The 20,979-nt window shown below is 39.2% G+C and overlaps 1 protein-coding gene across 4 annotated transcripts in view; it reads right to left on the bottom strand.

Moving 5' to 3' along the window:
* SUSD1 (sushi domain containing 1) overlaps positions 1-20,979 on the bottom strand; it is a 142,836-nt gene that overhangs the window by 95,534 nt on the left and 26,323 nt on the right. For 3 of the 4 annotated variants that reach the window (XM_023727387.1, XM_023727389.1, XM_023727388.1), the window contains 2 exons: positions 14,804-14,989; positions 14,011-14,190 (listed from right to left, as the gene is read on the bottom strand). In XM_023727387.1, the coding sequence (XP_023583155.1) occupies positions 14,011-14,190; positions 14,804-14,906 (283 nt within the window). In that variant the 5' untranslated portion in view covers positions 14,907-14,989. The remainder of the gene's footprint in view (positions 1-14,010; positions 14,191-14,803; positions 14,990-20,979) is intronic. The other variant, XM_004372351.3, reaches the window with a different exon arrangement.

Below are 20,979 nucleotides of genomic sequence, written 5' to 3'. Positions count from 1 at the left end.
AAGAAAATATTTACCTTCTAAACATTCAATCTTATACACACCTTTCAAAGAAAAAAAATCAGTTGCAGAGAGAAACAAATTATAAAACTGACATTAAATTTCTCCTCTGGAACTCTGACTACTAGAAGACAATGGAATATATTTACAGAGAACTATTTGAAGAAGAAGAATTATGTCCTTATCATTCTAGACCCAGATAAATTATACTTTACATCAGAACAAAAGAAAATCATTTTTAGGTGTGCTAGAATTTAAAATAAAAATCCATCTATCTATCTTTTCTGGAGAAAAAACTCAAAAATAACTCCAGTTTAACAAAAAATGAATCAGAATAAATATCCTAAGAAAGGGGAGAACGGGCTTTAGAAGAAACACTACTGAGCAATGAAATCAGCAAGATGTACAGATAAGCCTCAGTAATCATTTAGATGTGATTGCAGAGCTTGATATAACTAACAGTACAGAACTTTAGAAATAAAGGCTATAAATGTAAGAAAATTAATAACTTGAAAATAAAATTCCAAATTATTTCAATAAAATCTGAGCATTTTAGTGGTGAAGAGAAGTAAAGCATGCTAAATTTCTCATATTCTACAATAGGAGGAGCTCAGAGATACAATTGTATTCAGAAAGCATAATAAAAAAAAATTCTTTGATGGTTACCAGGGATGAGAGAGGGGAAGGGAGCGAAAATTACCAATTAGATAGAAGACACAAGTTAATATTGGTGAAGGGAAAGGCAATACATAATATGGGGGGAAGTCAGCACAACATGACCACGGCAAGAGAGAACATTCAGAGGATCACAAGAATAAAGGGCATCTATGGTAACTACTGTAGCTTAGACAATCCTGCAACAATAGTATTAACAAATAATAATTTACGAATGTATAAATAGGTAGATAGATGCACCAAGAGGTGCGGGAGGATGTAAGGGAGCACACTCACTGGCAGATATAGGTTTGGTGGTGGATATTTCTACACCCATGACTATAGATGTGGCTCATATATAGGTGGGTATAGTCAGGGAAACCTCTTAGACATAACCAAACACCTTATGGGATGAAGTTCCTAGGCTAGAAGACAAAGGATCATAGACTTGGGGGACATCTATATTAACTGGCACAACATAATTCATAAAGATAATGTTCTGCATCCTACTTTGGTGAGTAGCATCTGGAGTCTTAAAAGCTTGTGAGAGGCAATCTAAGATACAACTATTGGTCTCTTCCAGCCCAGAGCAAAGGAGAGTGAAGAAAACCGAAGACTCAAGGGAGCAATTAGTCCAAAGGACTAATGGACCACATGAACCACAGCCTACGTGACCCCGAGGCCAGAAGAACTAGATGGTACCCAGCTACTACCAGCAACTGCTCTGACTGGGATCACAACAGAGGGTTCTGGACAGAGCAGGAGAATATTGTAGAACAAAAAATCAAATTTACAAAAAACACTAGACTTAGACTGGTCTGACAGAGACTGGAGGAACCCCTGAGACCATGGCCCTAAGATACCCTTCTGACCTAGAACTGAAGCCATTCCCGAAGGCCACCTTCCAGCCAAATAGTAGATAAGTCCATAAAATAAACAATAACACCCGTGAGGAACATGTTCCTTAGAACAATCAATTATAAAAGGTCAAAAGAGCAATATCTGCCCAAAAGCAAAGATGAGAAGGCAGGAAGGGGCAGAAAAGCAGGACGAAAGGAAACAGGGGGCCCAGGGCGGAAATGGGGAGAGTGCTGACACATTGTGGGGAATGAAGCCAAGGTCATGAAATACTTTATGTAAAAACTATCAAACGGGAAACTAATTTGCTCTGTAAACTTTCACCTAAAGCACAAAAAGAAGAAAGCATAATAAATATAAAATAAGATGGCAGTAATAATTCTAAATGTAACCAATAGTCCCTTTTATGCTCATATACAGAAAGAAAAACATAACTTTCAGTATTCATTCTGATTTTTTAGTTTTCTCCCCAATCTGTAGGAAGCCAAGAAAATTAAGCACTCCCGGCGGCCAGCCTTTTAAAACAGAAGTCCATTTATTGAGATAAAGCATTTAAAATAAAGAATATGGTATAATCTGTTCCCATCTCCCCATCATCCATTCTTGGCCTTAGAAATAAGTGGCTTCTCTTAAATGTCTCTGATGCAGAATTGGTGGATTTAATGGAATTGCACTCGTCTCAGTCCTCTGTTGGATGCTTATCTATCGCAGGACCCCAGAGTTATTTCTTTGAGGGAAGCTTTCCAGAGCAGTTTTATCTGTTGTCTTTGGAGTTATCATAACAACCTCAGTACAACAGCCCAGCCCTCTTGACCAGTTTCTTGGCTTTAAGATGAAAAAAAGTCTCTGCTCAGTGCAGACCCAAGTCATGAGCCGTTATGGGACTAGAATAAGATGATTATTTCATAAATTCTCCAACCCTCTGTACCTTTTGAGTCTCATGTTTGCTCAGAATTTTATTCCCTTTTCATATATGTTTAGCAGACACAAGATCCCTTGGCTCTCATCATGTTTTCCCAGCACCAAACCTTTAGACATATCTATTGACTCAAAACATTCCAAGACATGAATATATGTGTATATACATGAGCAACTAACCAACAGGTAGTTAATGTTTCATAAGACTGCCCCATCATTGTTGATATCAAAATATCTTACAGTTTAAGCCAGGTTTCAGTTACAGGAGGAAGAAGAAGGAGCATCATTGAAAAGACTGAGGGTATAGATTTATGTACGTTTAAGTACCTAGATGCTGGAATGCTAAAGAATAAGGTGGAGGGGTGTGGGAGGTAACCCAGTGACAGAGAATTGAATCTGAAAAGGCACAGATACTAAAGGGATGAGAGTACAGAAAATAACCAGACTGACTTCCATCCTGGACACGACCAAGAATAGTGGACAGCATGGTGGCTTTAGACGGGACTGCAAGATTCAATAATAATAATAATACCAAAACTCACTGGGTTGATGAGAGATTGATGGCCAGGTCTTTAGAGACTAGGGATCAAAAGCTCAAGTAGATACCCTAGTGGTAAGCAGCCTGGACCTGTGACTCTATGAGTTCCCACCAGAGAGCTATTTAAGTTGGACAGTCCCTTGGCAAAACACGTTTAGAGAAAATTCTGGCATGGCTTGGATTAAACTCAAGGTTCCAAACAACAGCTGTACCTCTGAATCACCTGAGAGCTTTTGAAAAACACACCTGCTGGAGTCCCACCTACCACCTCTACCCAGAGATAACTCTTTTGATTCAGTAACAGAGTTGGGATCTTGGCATCCAAATTTCTACAAAGCTCTAAATTTTATTTTGATGCACACTCTCAGCTGAGAATCTGAATTAAATAATGGTGTGACCAGCTACTGTTTATCACATACATCCTGATAGTATCCAATGGATGTCTCATTACTCCTCACAGTCACCCTGCATAGTAGGGATTATTTGCCCCATTTTACAGGTTAAGGTGGCTCAAAGAGGTTAAATAACACACCCAAAGTCATATATGTAGATATTTGATGGCCAGGAGTTGAATCCATGTCTATCCTATTTCTTCTCCTAAATCCACTGCCTCTGAAGAGTCGCTCCATTTCTGAAATCCTACAGTACATACCCTCCCACCCTAAACTTACTGATTTCTGTTTTTAAAAGACCACTTTGTCTGCTGGGTGAAGAGTGAATGGAAGAAGGACAGGAGTGAAAGGAGAGAGATCAGTTAGGGGGTATAGTAGGAGTCCAGAGAGAGATGGTGAGGTCTTGGATGGACTTGAGAGGTGATGCTAGAAATGGAAAGAAGAGGATGTACTTGAGATATGTTAGAAGCAGAGCTGATTGTTCTTGGTGATGGACTGGTGGTGGAGGAAAGAGAAAAAGTGGAATCAAGAATAATTATTTATAATACTTACCTATACTATTCATTTGACTTTGTTTCCTGCATTAAACAATTTAGTCTTTTTATGAATATGTTATGATGTATCCCTAAGTATATGGACAATTCTTAAAGGATAGAATCTCTGTCTTACAATTTCTTGTATCCTCCACGCAAGGCCTATCTAAAATAGTATGTTTTATATAGTAAACACTCAGTAAATAGTTGTTCATTGATAGCTTGCTACTACTTTATCATTTTTCAAGATGCAATAAATGTTACTTCGATATGATAACAGCCCCTAAGGAAGAAAACAGACATTAGTAAATTGTAAGTACAAAAAATAAGACAGGAACACATTACCTCTATATCTGTTGACCAACAGGGGTAACTCACACCTACCAAACACCAAGTAGATGAGAACTGGCAAAAGCCCCACAAAAACTAATATCAAGGGGTTTCTGGGAAATTTGTTCAAGCCTCAATAATACGAATAATAATAATAGCAGTCATCAAAATTCTACCAAATGCCAGGTAGGCTACTAAAAAGAAACTGTCTTAGTTATCTAATGCTGCTGTAACAAAAATACCACAAGTGGATGGCTTTAACAAACAGAAATTTATTCTCTCACAGTTTAAGAGGCTAGAAATCTGAATTCAGGGTGGCAGCTCCAGGGGAAGTCTTTCTCTCTCTGTCAGCTCTGAGGGAAGGTCCTGGTCTTTAATCTTTCCCTGGTCTAGGAGCTTCTCAGCACAGGGACCCTGTGTCCAAAGGACGTGCTCTGCTTCCGGCTCTTCTTTCTTGGTGGTAGGAGGTCCCTCTCCTCTCTGCTTGCTTCTCTCCTTTATATCTCAAAAGAGACTGACTTAAGGCACAACCTAATCTTGTAGATTGAGTCCTGCCTCATTAACACATCTGCCTCTAATCCCACCTCATTAACATCATAGAGGTAGGATTTACAACACACAGGAAAATCACATCAAATGACAAAATGGTGGACAACCACATAATACTGGGAATCATGGCCTAGCCAAGTCAACACACATTTTTGCGGGTAGGACACTATTCAATCCATAACAGAAACTATCTTATTTATTCCTCACAGAAAATCCTGAAAGTTAAGTGATTTTTTTTCTCATATAGTTTACAGATGTGAAAAATGGAGGCCCTAAGAGCTTGAGTCACATTCAAAAGTCACTACCAGAGATAGAGCCAGCATTCAAACCCTGGTTTGTGTGACCCCAACGTCCAAGTCCACTAAATCTCGACAGCCTCATAATGAATGGGTCCACTCTAGGCCTTAACTGGGACTGATCTTACAGGTTAGCTAAAATCTGAGGAGAAAAGTTAGCATGAAAGAGCATTCAAATCGGTCTGGAAGGGTTCTATAACAACTCCCTGTGCCCAATCTTGTTTCCAGAACTTTCCCACGGCAAGAAGATGCTGGAAATAATACATCTCCCTGCAGCTGTGTGACCCCTGAAGCCTTCTTGGTGCTGGTGTTTAGCCCCATGGTATGGGGGTCTAAGGCAGCCCTGGTGGCGCAACAGTTTGCCCTCGACTACTAACCTAAACGTTGGTAATTCGAACTCACCCAGTAGCTCCATGGGAGAAAAGACCTGACGATCTGCTTCTGTAAAAATTACAGCCAAGAAAACCCTATGGGGCAGTTCTACACTGTCTTATAGGGTCACTATGAGTCAGAATCAACTTGATGGTCAAATAACAACAACAGCAGCCTGGATCTTGCCTGGAACATGGCTCAGTAATAGATATTCACTACATACTGGAGAGAGACAGCAGCCACTGCCACTTCTACTTAGATCAAATGGTACCCAAGAATCAGGAGGTTCCCATTATGAAATACTCAAAAATCAATCCAACAGAGGCCACCATAGGTTATAAAAATATAATTCCATATGAAAACCCCCAAAACTCTCACTATCACAAGGAAATAAGCCATTTAAAAACAGTTTATTACCAAGGGGAAGAAACAAAATAAGCAGCATAAATTTGCACTGCATATGTGGAGGGATGTTCACTAAAGCAAAAATTTCTCTAGCTAACTACATTATTAAGTAACAATGCTTGGATCTGCATCGGGAATACAGTCAACTAATTATGAGCAAGGCTGGGAATTTTTCCTTACTATTCACTATCTATGATTTTATTCAGATAATCAACTTCAAGATAAGGTATCTCTAGGGGAGAAAATATGGTGTGCCAGTTTCAAGGGCCAAATTTATAATATAATTTTATTTCATATCTTGCAGGTAAAAATGCTTAATCACACTGCCAGGCTTAAGATTCTACCCAAACATACATTCCAGAAGGAAGTCTGTTTGATGAAAGGTATAGGCAATTTATGGCATCTAATCAACAACTAAGGAACCCTGGTAGCACAGTGGTTAAGCACTCAGCTGCTAATCTAAGGTTGGCGGTTTTAACCTACTAGCTGCTCTGCAGAAGAAAGATATGGCAGTCTGCTTCTGTAAAGATTATAGCCTTGGAAACCCTATGGGGCAGTACTATTCTGTCCTATAGGGTCGCTGTGAGTCGGAATTGACTTGACAGCAATGCGTTTGTTTGTGTTGGAATCAATGACTGATTGTGTCATGAATGTCATCCACGTTGGCTACTGTTTATTATAAACATTAGCATAATAACGTGCCTTGATGACAAAAATAATATAGTGACATAAGATCTCGTCTAAGACTGCTTTAAAGAACAATAAATAGCAGGTTGAGAAAGAAAGAAGTGACCAAAAATTGTCTATAAATTGCATTAAAAACAAAAACAAAAATACTGTTGCCATCAAGACAATTCCAACTCATAGTGACCCTATAGGACAGAGTAGAACTGCCCTACAGGGTTTGCAGGGAGCAGCTGGTGGATTTGAACTGCCAGCCTTTTGGTTAGCAGCCAAATACTTAACCACTGCACCACCAGGGCTCCAGGAATTAATAGTAGACCTAGTCCACTTATGATACTGACCCCAAAAAATCTTAACAAAAAAAATAAACAAGTACTAGATGTAAAGTTCTGACAAAAGAGCAGCAAAAAGTGTGAAAACTAAAGAGTCACGTTAAAGTCTGTTTTCATTTTTACACAACAATAATAGAAATGAGTCTCTATCATGCCTTAGAATCAAGTCAGAAGGTTAACACATCACCTGAAAATTAGTGTAATGTGGTAGGTCATAAGGGCCGACTAGGCAGATTAACATCAGAATCCTACGCTACACTCATGTTCTGAATCAGATAACTGGGTACACCTATACTTGCTTCACTTGTTAGTGAATTTGTGAAAATGTTCTCTCCTCCACCAAACTGTGAGCTCTCTGTAGGCTGTGCCTACATCCTAGATTTTTTTAAATATTCCCTATAGTCATTGACTTAATAAATATTAATATGAACGTTAATCTTTGTGATGTTGACATGTAGGTAGTATGGCCTAAGGACTGGGCTGAAAGCTGTAACCTGCGACTAAGTTTCATGTATTTTACAGCATGTTCTGGATTTAGCCAAATACAGTCAGACCTTCATTCCAGGATCACTTGGGCATTAAATTACCTAGCTCATTGATGTTGGGGGCTGGAATCTAACATCTCAATATATGGTAAGTTGAATTTAGGAAATGTTATTGCAACCTTCAAATGAAAATGAGAGGGTTATATTATGTCATGAAACACAAGCTCAAGAGGAGCTTTTAAACTGCATGTGGCAGTTTAAAAAGCTAACTCATTAACTAAGTTAATGAGGTCATTAGTACCAAAAAGTCCGCGTGCCCTCAAGGCAGCAGAAAGGAAAAATTACTTTTTCATGTATGTTATATTCTAAAGTCTTCCATGACTTTAGCCTTGACACATAATACATTTCCTTCAGATCATATTCATAGAGAAAGCTCATTTGAAGGAAAACGAAAAATTCCGCATCACATAACAACACTTACTGTCAACATATAGTGTCTGATGTGGAAACAGCTAGGATCTGAGCATCTCAGAAATTTCAGGGGAGGTGATAGGGTGGGCGAAAATATGAGTGCCAGGAGAAAAAACAGAGCTTCTCAGCATATCTCTTGTAAGGACCTTCCATTTGCAGAGGTGATAATGGTTTCTTATGCTTTGAGCTACGTAGGAATCTTTGTTCAAAAGGTCACATTAAGACTCTTAATTTTAATGTTCTAGTTATAAACAGAATATTTTAATTGAAAATCACAAATAAGATAAAGTGAAAGCGGAGAATGTGAGACCTTCCCACTTGGATGGTAGGAAATTTCAGAAAGATCTTAAAATTTGGTTTTTTAAAAAAATTGCCTGCAAAAAAAAAAAAAAGATTACAGCCAAGAAAAAAAACAAAAATTACCTGCTACTCTGCAATAGATTATAACTCTTACTATAATGAGTTTGGATTTTATCCAGCAGCTACTGTGTCAGGCACAGTGCCAAGTGCTTCATATTCATTATCTCATTAAATCTTCATAATAACTCTATAAGATGAAAACTATTTTATGCCCCTCTACAGAAGGAAACTGGTGTTCAGAGAGGTTTAGAGGTAGTTACACAACTAGTAACAGTCTCTGGGTGGTGCAAACAGTTAACTCACTCAGCTGCTAACCAAAAGGTTGGAGGTTTAAGTCCATCCAGAGGCATCTCTGAAGAAAGGCCTGGTGATCTAATTTCCAAAAAATCAGCCATTGAAAACCCTATGGAGCACAATTCTACTCTGACACACATGGGGTCGCCATGAGGTGGAATCAACTCAAAGGCAACTGAAACACACACACACACACAACCACTAAGTGCCACAGCCAAAACTCACACAGATCTTTCCAGTTCCAAAGCTCACACTTCACCACTCTGTGGCAGCCTTATAACCAATGTCATCACTCATTGCACTCATTTTACACACTCAAGTAGCTCCAACCATTTGTTTGAGACATATTTTAATGGCATTTACTTGGCAAGTGGGTAACAAAAGAGATTGGCTGCATGTGGCAAGCAAATAAATACAGTTTTTAAAAATGTTTTGTAAGATTGGTGGAGTGAGGTGCCAGAAAATATACTTCAAATGAGCAAAACCTGCCATCACCTAGAACACAGATAATAAGCACAAGATATATATCACTCCCTCCACCTTCACCCATGGTGGGCATCATTAATCAATGCAGCACTGTTCTGTGCTAAGTCTAGATGCGGTCTCAGAATCTTCAGCCCACCACTACAAAAAAAATCAGGCAGCAGTGCATTGAAATGGATCTGCCACCCAACACCTGAATGTACTCATTTGCATCAGAGCTTTTTAAACCCTTCTCAACTTTGCAGAAGTGACATTGGGCTCCACTAAGAAAATCTCATAAGATGAAGAGCTGACTTGGCAACAATAAATACCCTTCTGGGTGGGCCATAGACCACACTGGGTAGGAAGGTATGTTTGCCCGAGTGCCCCTCTCCTTCTAGGGTCCTCTAACTCTTTCAGCAATGCCTCCCATCTCTAGCACTCACTAGACCTGCTTTTACATGGAATCTGCCTTCTAGAAAAGTGCTTTGGGTTCTCATATTGTTGGTACATAAACTAGTGACGTAAGTCTCTTCCTTGCTCTGGTTGTTAAACTCCTCTGTGAAATGGAAAATAATACCCAAATATTAACTACCTCAGAAGGCACTTCTAAAGATCAAATGAGAATTTGGCTCTGTTATTAGTAGACTTTGGAGACCATGTCCCACCCTGGCTGACCAACTCAAAGGAGAGTCCCTGTCTCTGCAAGACTCATGCATCCTCTGAGGGTCATATGCACGGACATGGTGAAACCAGGATTCATGCCCCTTGGCTGCCAACCAAAAGGTTGGCAGTTCGCACCCACCCAGCAGCTCTGCTGGAGAAAGACCTGGCAAATGAGTCAGCCCCAAGACACTGTTCCTGGTTCATCAAAGTAGAGAGATGTCACGCCAGGTGGGAATCAAGAATGATGGTCCAGAAGACAAAGAAAGAAGAAAGTTAATTTAGAGGGGAAAGGACATGAATTTAGAGGGAAAAGGACATGGAGCTTGAGAGAGGAAACAAGAAAGGAGGTCAGGGCTTTAACAAGGCTCAGCCCAGGGATAAGCTGGGACAGCGGTACAGGGGCCAAATCCACGATGCCTGCCACCCTCTATGGCCCCTTTTGAGGAGGATTCAGGCTTATACAGGCCTTAGGTATGCCAGGCACTGTGCCAGGTGCTGGAGAGACCATATAGTCTCAGCTTCCAAACTTACAGTCCAGTGAGAGAGACTTACAAAAACCACAAATATAATTACATATTGAGTACTAAGAAAGAGAATAATGTCAGAAGCAACATTTAAGCTGAAACCTGAAAGACGAGAAGGAGCTTACCATGCAAAAAAGCAAGAAGGCAAGCATTCCAAGCAAAGGAAAAAGCACGTGCAAAGGCCAAGGAGTTTGCAAGAGCTTGACATATTGATGGGGGATAGTGAGGGGAGACGTCGTCTGCAGAGAAGTTAAGAGGGCCAAACCACTGTCGGCCTCGGAGGCTGTGGTTAGGAGTTTGAATTTTATTCTAAATGCAATAGCCGTTTCAATGTTTTAAGCAGAGTTTTAAGCAAGGGAAGAGGACAATCCACTTTATGTATCAAAAAGTTCATTACTGCTGCTAGGTGGGGAATGTGCTGCAGGGGACAACAGTGGAAATGGATTCTTAAAGGGACCATGCAGTGCCAGAAACACTGCCCGTGAGATTCCCAGCCAGAAAGGAAGATACGGCCCCATGAAGTGAGGCATATCTGGAAGACAGATGTTCACAGGACCCTCCAACCAATCTGCCTACACTGCAGACCATTCCTCAATGGACTCTATTATACGAGTAGGCAAACTGCTCAAAGGGAAGGGCACAAATGCCAGCTCTTCCATGTACCCAACCTATTTCCCCATCTGAACTCCCTTAGCCCCTTACCATTCTTCTCACATAAGACTTAGGATCTTGCCCTTAATGACAGTTGGCGGTGTACTTGTCTGTTCTCTCCTGCAGACTCCAGCCTTCCTTCACCACAGTATATTGCACACACAGCGTCAGACCTGGACTCCGGATTTGCTGTTGATGATAACACGATTAAAATGATCCCCTCACCTTGCTCCTGGCTTGGGGGAAATTCAAAAATTTACATTCTAAATTTAAAAGCTGTTGCTTACAACTTGCATGTTTTCTAAAAATTAAAAAAAAACAGGAAATACAAGCTAGAGATTCAATCTTTTCCAGAGAGTTGCTGGAAATGTGTGGCTGACATCTCAATAGATGCCTACCAAAATAGGAAGAGGAGCCACAGGGACCCCTGCCATTGGAAGCTTTCAGGCTTTGCCTTCAGCTAGGCGGCTGGCTCAGTGTCACAGGTGTCGCAGGCCACCCCAAGAAGGCAGCAGAGCTGGCTCCAGCGACAGAGTGATTGGGAACTGCCAAACAACAAGATCCACAGACTGCATCTCCTCTGACTGGGAACTCTGTTACGAGACACAAAAGCTGCTGCCTATAACACAGCTGTTCCCTTGTTCGCAAGCACCCCAGCAGCATCCAAGTTCACAGTTTGCTAGTGTTTTTAGTGGAATTCCCAATTCCTGTGGCTTTATAACTCTGGGCTAAAAATACAGCGCCGCTGGCACATGGCCCGGATTCTGGAACCCCAAAGATGCCTGAAGGATAAATGAGAAGGGGTGTGTTCAGGGAGGGGTAGGCACAGCAGTGGGAAAGCGTTGCCATGAGGTGACATGGAGGAGAAGGAGGAGGGTGTCAGCAGGCAGAGGGAGCAGTCATCAGGGGAGGAAGAAAGGAGTGAAGATGTTTTAAATAACAGTTCAATTAGGACTGTAATAAGCACTTTCCTCTAAATTCACTTTCTACATTCTCAGTCCAATAATCCAGATGGCTACTGATTTTCAAAGCAATATAAATTGTTTTATATGGGGTTTCCTATATAAATCCTTAGGGGGGTTCTTTGATATGCATTATGGCACATTTTAATCTAAGTTCTACATTTTAATGGATCCACTGAAAGATAATCGTAGAATTTAAATGTATTTTCAGAATTTCTTCATTAACTATTAAAACGTGTTTACAGCCTGAACCCCAAATCAAAATATCAAAATGATGAACTTGACCAAGCACACCTCTGACATTTCTTAGCTATGTGATAAATTCAGTGAAAACTGGTTTTTTTCCCAAAATGGAAACAGCTTTATTACTTTGTCTAATACATTAAAAATTCATTTAATATAGAAAGTATACCCAAAAAAACAAACAAGCCTGTTGCCATCGAGTCAATTCCGGCTCATTGCGACCCTACAGGACAGAGAAGAACCTCCCCATAGAGTTTCCAAGGAGCAGCTGGTGGAGTCAAACTGCCTGGCTTTTGGTTAGCAGCCGAGCTCTTAACCACTGTGCCGCAGAATAGCAAAGTCATCCAGGACCGGCCCTGCCCAGTAGAAATTACCACTGTTAACATTTTGACGTGGACTTCTAGACTTTTTCCTAAGCATATCCATACATATGGATTTTTTCTCAAAAATAAGATCATGTTATTCATATAGTATAGTAAAATATACTATTAATACTTATCTATGTCAATAAATATTATTTTCCAATGTACTATTTATAGGTACATAATATTCCATTTAAGGATGTACCATAATTTATTTAACCATTCTCCTATTGGGGTTATTTCTAATATTTCACTATTATAAACAAATATAACTACAGAAAATTGTACTTACGAGTACTTTACACTTCTATCTACAAGTAAATTTGAAAATTCGGAAGAAATAGATGATTTTCTAGGAATATGTAAATTACTAAAATTGATCTCAAAAGGGATAGAAAACTTAAACAGACCAGTAAGCACAGGAAGAAATAAAAAAGCAGTCCAAGGGCAACTTCCCCCAAAGTGCCACATCCAGATGGTTTTCCAGGAGAAATCTGCCAAATCTTTAAAAATTCTATTTATACTATTCTGGAGAATAAAGAAAAAAGGAAACACTTCACTTTTTTTTTTTTAATTCAGAATAACACTGATATCAAACTCAACAAAGACAGCACTGAAAAAGAAACTAGAATAATCTCACTTATGAATATCCGTACAAGAATGCTAAATAAAATTTAGCAAATATAATCCAGATTAAAAGACTAAAATACCAAAGACATGAAGAATTCATTCCATGAATCAGCAATGATCATTATCAGGAAATCTAATAATGTAATCCACCACATTACTGGAGAAAAGGAAGGAAAAAAATATGATCACCTTAATACATGCTTAAAAGACATGTGATAAAAATAACTCCATTCCTAATTTTAAAAAAATCTCCTAATAAAATGGGAAGGGATTGAGATGGAGAGAGAAAGTCAAAATCAATGAAAAACCAACATCATCATAAAAACAGAAGCAGCGTAACAGAATATTTAAGAGCACAGCCTCTGAAGTTTGACTTCCTGGGTTCAACTTTCAGCTCTTTGTGCGAGCTTGGAAAAATTATGTAAGCTCTCTGTGCCTCATTTATCTCAGTGAAATATGATAATAATAGTACTTATACAGATGGATATTATAGGGATTAAACGAGTCAATGTATATAAAATGTTTAGAACAGTACTTGGCACATAGTGCTATATACCAACACAAACCCATTGCCATCAAGTCGATTCCGACTCATAGCAACCCTATAGGACAGAGTGAAACTGCCCCTTAGGGTTTTCCGAGGAGGGGCTGGTGAATTCGAACTGTTAACCTTTTGGTTAGCAGCCATAGCTCTTAACCACTCCACTTATTAAAACAGGTATATAAATAAACATCAAAAAGCCAAGATAAGGCATGAATGATGAAACACTAAATCCATTCCCATGAAAGTCAGGAATAAGAAAAGAATAGCCAAAGTCAACACTACTATTTAAATTTTTGTTCTGAAAATACTTGTCCAATAACAAAAAAAAAGTAGAACTCCTGTAAATATAGAAAAATGAAAAGTGCAATTATCATTCTTAACAGATGATGTTGTTCTTAGAATCCACTGATATTTTAGATTAATTTCAAAAGTGTAATTTAGAAAGAAATATGGAAATAATCTCAAAATGGTACAAGTTGGGAACCTGAACCAACTCACCTTGGCAATATAATTCTGGGGACTCCCATGTGCCCAAAGCTGTGCAGGTTGAAACTGTATCTTCCGGGCCACTGAAAAATCCTTCTTTGCAAACATAATGAACCTGGCTGCCCAGCGTAGATGTATAATTTCCTATGATATAGCCATGTGGGACCTCAGGAGGGGTGCCACAGTCAATTTCTGAAAGGAAATTCATGTCAAATGTGAATGTGAATTTTCAAAATTCATAATCTCTCTCCACCTCTCCCCCATCCTCCCCACTCACCCCCTGGACCATATATTAAGTAGGCTGTTTCGTTTCCTCATGACTTCTGGACACATTTCCAATGATTGTCTCTATTCAATCTTCTGACCTTCCATAGGTGATAGTGTCTTTATATGCACAGAGCTGAAAGACTTCTTCGGCAATAAAAAGGATTATATATCAATCTTCAGTAAATCATACTAACTAAAGAGAAGACTAGTCCAGTGAAGTGAAAAGTTTGAATTGTAAAATACCTTAAAACATACGTATAATTTTCAGAGGCCCTTTTGAGATGCTGGTCCTTACTAGATCCACTGTGTTTGCTATCTAACATAATGGTTAATATAAGAACTGCGAAAAATCCCTAAATTTTACTTATTTTAGCTTTTTTTTAACCTTGCCACTTCCTTCTTAATTATGTTGTCATTTGCTTAATTTCATAGGTTGTACAGACGTGCAAAGGAACAGATAACCTCCACCCAAATTCCCAGCACAGACTCATAAACACAGGCTCAGAGCTGGAAAAAGTCACCATCAACAGAATCTCACCTTCAGATGCTGCATTCTTTGGCAGAAACCCACCTGTGCATGACGTGGCATCTCTGGCTGGGTGGAAAGGCTCAGGCCCACTCTTTGGCAAGTAGCCATGCATGCAGTAGCATTCAAAGCTCCCATGAGTGTTCACACATTGTCCTCCACGCCTGCACAGGCCGGAAACCTCACACTCATCTATGTCTTGAGACCCATCCCAAACGTAAGAAAGGAAGAACAGAAAGAATAAAAAAAGGCATTGTGACAGCCATTTTCTCAACATTCTCACTTATAAATGGATGCATCTGTTTACAACTGTATCATGAATTTTATTTTACTCCTGATATATCCTTCATATCATTGGCACTGCGAACACAGGAGGTGCTCAATAAATACTTGTGTGTTCTGGGAAAGATTGCATGTTTACAGAAACCAACAACCATCACCAGCTCTCTGACCTCCAACAAAATGAACCAAAAAAAAAAAGTATGTTAAAAAACAGTATTCAATTACTATAAAATAAGGATGGCCCCAGCCTCATACTAAAATATCTTTAGTAAAACTCAAGATACAAAACAATTTAGGTGAGAGTAAAAAATGCTAGGGGCTGACAAATAGTTTTTTTTAGCTCATGGCCATAAAATGGTATAGCAGATAGTAAGAAGATAATTCGGAAAGGCCTCACTAATTTCACTCAGATTAGAGGGGTGTAGAACAGGCTTTGAGAAGGGCAAGACGCGACCCTTTGCAGATTTCGCCCCTTGATAGACGACTGCCAGAGATAATAGGCATGGGATTTAAAACACACACACACACACACACACACACACAGAGTAATTCAGAGGCTAAAGAAGAAAGTTCTCTGCCAGAAGTTTTCCCCTCAGACCTGTTGAAGAGCAAAACTAAAAACTTTAGGAATTCCATCAGAGCCACACATTCAGAGCAGCTAGCCGTATCATTTTCTCTCCAATTTCACTTGGAGGAAAAAAAGCACCCTAAGTGAAATGGGACTTTTCCCAAGGACCTCTGCAAAAACTACCAGGGGGTAGTGCACAGGGAACAGCATGACTGAAGAGTTGTTCCCAGACTTCAGGATTTCAAAGAGCAGAAATTTTGGAAGGACTAACATAAGGTGATCAATATTCTATCTTACCAAATAAGGACATATTTTAACTAGTAATACTATCATTTTGTAAAAGGAAGGACACTTTAACCCCCCCAAAAGAAGGAAGAAAATAATCTCAGAATCCTTTTAAACTTGTTTCATGTGATTTTATAAAACTTCACTATAGTCTCTCTCTCTTTTTTTTCGTCACCTCGGATCAATAAACACTTCATCTCTGATCATTGTTTGGGAACCAGTAATGCATTCAATTGCTGAAGGAGTCCACACAAACTACCAATTCTGATCAACCTGTGCCTTTAGTGCAACAAACTTTGGGAAACTCTTTGTGGGAGAGCATCTCCAAATACGACTGCCAACAATTCCTCCCTTTCTTTACCTGCACACCACTTCTCTCATCAACAGTGGAGTCTGCTCCCTCTGCCCTTAGACTGGTATTAAGACTTGCTTTGACTAACAGAAAATGGCCGAAGTGACATTGTTCCTGTTCCAGACCTAGTTTTTAAGAGGCTTGGCAGCTTCCTTTTTCCCTCTCTTGGAATCCAGTGGCCATGCTGTAAGGAAGTCCAGGCTATCCTGCTTGGGAGAGAGGTCCTAAAAATGACACATCATGTGAAGAGAGAGGCCACGTAGAAGAGAACTAAAGCGCCCTGATAGTCAGCTTCAAGGCCCTAGACATAGGAGAGAGGCCTTCTTTTACCTACCAGCCCAGTCCACTACCAGCTGAATGTATCCTCATGTCAAGAAAAGGGAAGACATAAGGCACAAAGAAAGAGTGATGAGAAATGAAACTAGCAAAATGAAGAGTTAAACAATTGTTGATAATATAATCATGGAGTTTTTAGTGATTGTTAAGAAAGGATTCTTAAGATAAAAACAATATAAAAGAAAATCAATATCAATCTAGTACAAACTCTAGAGATGATTTCAACACTGAAGAATCCTACATGTGTTCCAAGGATTGACCCATTGTCATAGATTGAATTGTGTCCCCCAAAAATGTACGTCAACTTGACTAGGCCATGATTCCCAGTATTATGTGATTGTCCACCATTCTGTCATCTGATGTGATTTTCCTATGTGTTGTAAATCCTACCTCTATGATGTTAATGAGGTGGGATTAGCAGCAGTTATGTTAAAGAGGCAGGACACAATCTACAAGATTAGGTGTGTTTTAGGTCAATCTCTTTTGAAATATAAAAGACAAAAGTGAGCAGAGAGACAGTGGGACCGCATACCATCAAGAAACAAGAGCCAGGAGAATAGTGCATCCTTTGGACCCAGCGTCCCTGCACTGAGAAGCTCCTCGACCAGGGAAGGCTTATGACAAGGACCTTCCCCTAGAGCCGACAGCGAGAGAAGAAAGCCTTCCGCTGGAGATGGCACCCTGAATTTGGACTTCTAGCCTACTAGAATGTGAGAATAAATTTCTCTTTGTTAAAGCCATCCACTTGTGGTATTTCTGTTACAGCTGCACTAGATAACTAAGACACTCATCTTTCTAGCTTATTAAGATTTCTTATTCCAATTAGGAGTTTGCCATTGCTTTAGCTCCATTATCCTCTACAAATTTGATGGGAAAATTGTCTGCAACTTTGTCCAAGCCACTCATAATGTTGTTCAACAGATCCGGGCTGGTGACCCAGCCAGTCCATCTGCCACAGACTCCTTAAAAGATGTTGAGTGGGAATAGATGTAGGATTTTTCAATGGGTTTCTAAAAATAAGCAATGCAAGTAATATTGGAGAAAAATATGGCTAAGCAACAGTAGGATGGAAAAGATTCAAGATTTCTAGATAATGTTCAGCTCTGTATGAGTCACTACAGTTATTAATCTGTTTGCTTTGGGTACAGTCATTCACCAACCAACCTAATAACAATAATAACTAATATCTACTTGTCATCTTCTACAGGCCAGGCATTGTTCTAAACACTTCACTGTTTATTACTGATTATTATCATTTTATTTAATCCTCCCAATAACCCCCTGAGGTAAATGCTATTGTTATCCTCATTTTACAGATGAGCTAACTGCAGTATAGAGTAGTTAAGTAACTGGCCCAAAGTCAAACAGGTTGTAGTGGAGGAAATATGATTTAAACTCATGTACCTGGCTCCAAAGTCCATACTCCTAACCATTATGTAATACTATCTCTCTCATTACAGTCTAATTGACTAGCACCCAATCAATAATTCTCTATCTTGTCCACAAATATATCATCAAATGTATAATCAATTGCCTTAATGAAGTCCACATATCACGGAGATTAGTGTGACATGATTTTGAGTCCTCAATAAGTGTTAGCTATTACATGAATGGGCTTTGACTCTCTACTGACTCATTCTTCCTGGCATACAAGCTGCTTCTTCACAGCCCAGGCCTGAGCCTGCTACTGAGCATGAATATGTGCGATGCATTCACACAGTACTCACTCACAGGTTGCTGAGCTAGGATCTAGGGGGTGGCCACATGGCTGGTTCTACTAGATTTGAATGCTCCAAGACAGAAGCAGAAAATCCTTCTGGAGGACCCTTAGCCAGAAAAGGAATGCCAAAGGGGCAAGAGTTCAAAAAGAAGCTAGTCTGTGATATCTCATTAAACACAAGCCCTTATTCTGAGAAGCGTTTAAAATCTGAAGACTCCGAACGGACCAATCCAAAGAGAAAATACATTGAAAAATTTTCAAATTCATAAAAACGCTCTCACAGCCTACTTTTCTCCATAACCCCATCTAATCACTCCTTTCTTCCAACACTACAAAGTAAGGTAAGACAAAAATTATTTCCTCATACCTTGGAAAGTAGAGTTATTGCTTTTCTCTGCACCTTTCCTTCTTAAATGCCAAACTCAGCCCACTGTGCATCTTAAGAAGCCACATTAGAGGAACACAAACATTCACTTAAAATCAGGACTATTAAATTCCCATCGTTTACTGATATTATGCAGTGTTGGCAAGGAAGTGAAGAAATGAACACTCACATAAACTGATTAGTGAGAGAGTATATTGGTATGAACTTTCTGGAAGGCAGAAAGTAGCACTATGTATCAAAATTTAAAATGTATACGTGTACTCTTTGATACAGAAATCACCTTCCAGAATTTATAACAAGGAGATAATTATATGTAAGCATGTAAGTACAAGGATGTTCATTATGTCATTTTTTTATAATAACAAAAAATGAAAACAATCACAGTAGGGAAAAAATAATCAGTTAAGTAACATAGTACAGCCATATAATGAATTTCATGCAGTTGCTTTAAAAGGTATTGTGTATCTACCTTTATATTATTTATTGAGTCATGATTTACATACAATAAAATGCATTGACTCTAAGTGTTCAGTTTATAAATTTTGAAAATCATATACAACCTTATAGCCAACAGCCAAAACAAGATATAGAACATTTCCATCACCCAAGGAAGTTTCCTCATGTTTCTTTCCAGTCAATCCCTACCTCCAACCCCAAGAAACCAATTTCTGATTTCTATCACCATAAATTATTTTCGCCTGTACTTTATATGGAGCCCTAGTGATGCAGCGGTTAAGCGCTCGGCTGCTAACTGAACGGTTGGTGGTTTGAACCCACCAACCACTATGCAGGAGAAGGATGTGGCAATCTGCTTCTGTAAAGACTGCGGCCTTGGAAACTCTATGGGTTAGTTTCTACTCTGTCGTATAGGGTCACTGTGAGTCGGCATCCACTCAGTGGCAAGGGGTTTGGTTTTCATTTGGTCCTTTATATAAATGCAATATTTCATTATGTACCTTCTTTCTCTGGCTTCTTCTGTTCAACATAAGGTTTTCAAGATTCTTCCACATTGTATGTGTATCAATAGTTAGTTCTTTTTTACTGCTGAGTAGTATCCACTATATGAATGTACCACAATTTGTTTAACCATCCTCCTGCTGATGGACACTTGGGTTGTTTCCAGTTTGGGCTATTATGAACACTCATATACAAGTCTTTGGTGTATATGTTTTTTATTTCTCTTGGATTGTATATTTATTTTTATTGAAATGAAAAGATCATGTGTTGTGAGTGAAGTAATTTTTGTCTTATCTTACTATATGGAGTTGGAGATGGAGAAATATATATTGTGAAGTGAAACATCAGATGGTAAAATAACAGACACATGATATCAATCTAATCTATATTTATGAATTTAAAATTATGATTGTCGTACATATGCATAGAGAAATCTTGAAGGCAGTTCATCAAAATATTAACAGTTGTTGCCTCTGGGTAAATAAATATTAGGTGATTTTTACTTTTTCCTTTATATTTTTCCGTAATTGTTCAAATTTTCTACATGTTATGTATTTCTTTAATCAGGGGGGAGCTATATTCCTTACGGAAAAAAATATTGGCTTATTCTTCTGCGTCCTCTTGCGAATATCAAACATGGGTCAAGACAATCAGAATTAAAAAGCCAACTCAGCCCCACTCTATTACAGAGCTCCTTTCAAAGGTAATAGCTGTATCCATTTTGACACATTTGCTAAAACAGAAGGTGGATAAATGGAGAACCATGTCAGAGGTCAGGCCCGGAGATGCACTGGTCATGAACAAAGAGCCTGAACTCAATGAGCTAAATGTTTCCTTCACAATCTTGCCAATACTGATAGTTTGCTTAGAAAGGCCTGTTTTATAGATAGTTCAAAGATAAACCTGAACCCAGTTCCTGTCCCAGTTACTCCTCCCACTAAACGTAGTGGATTATAAAAGAAACCTGTATACATATTGTACTATACTATACACAGCAGGGAGCCCTGGGGACACAGTGGTTGAAAGCTCAAGCTGCTAACCAAAAAGTCAGCAGTTCGAATCCACCAGCCGCTCCTTGGAACCCTGTAGGGCAATTCTACTCTGTCCTATAGGGTGTCTTAGGCTGGGTTCTGCAGAGAAGCAAAACCAGTAAAGTGTATAAATATATATATAGAGAGAGATTATATCAAGGAAACAGCTCACATGATTGTAGAGGCTAGAACATCCCAACTCCGTGGATCAGGGTAGCGGCCTCTCCCAAGTCACACAGCTGCAGAAGCTGGCAAGCCCAAGATTGGCAGGT

This window comes from Trichechus manatus, unplaced genomic scaffold, assembly GCF_000243295.1.
Source record: "Trichechus manatus latirostris isolate Lorelei unplaced genomic scaffold, TriManLat1.0 scaffold00016, whole genome shotgun sequence".
In the NCBI taxonomy this organism is placed as follows: Eukaryota; Metazoa; Chordata; class Mammalia; order Sirenia; family Trichechidae; genus Trichechus; species Trichechus manatus.
This window is presented reverse-complemented; position numbering and strand designations above follow the sequence as displayed.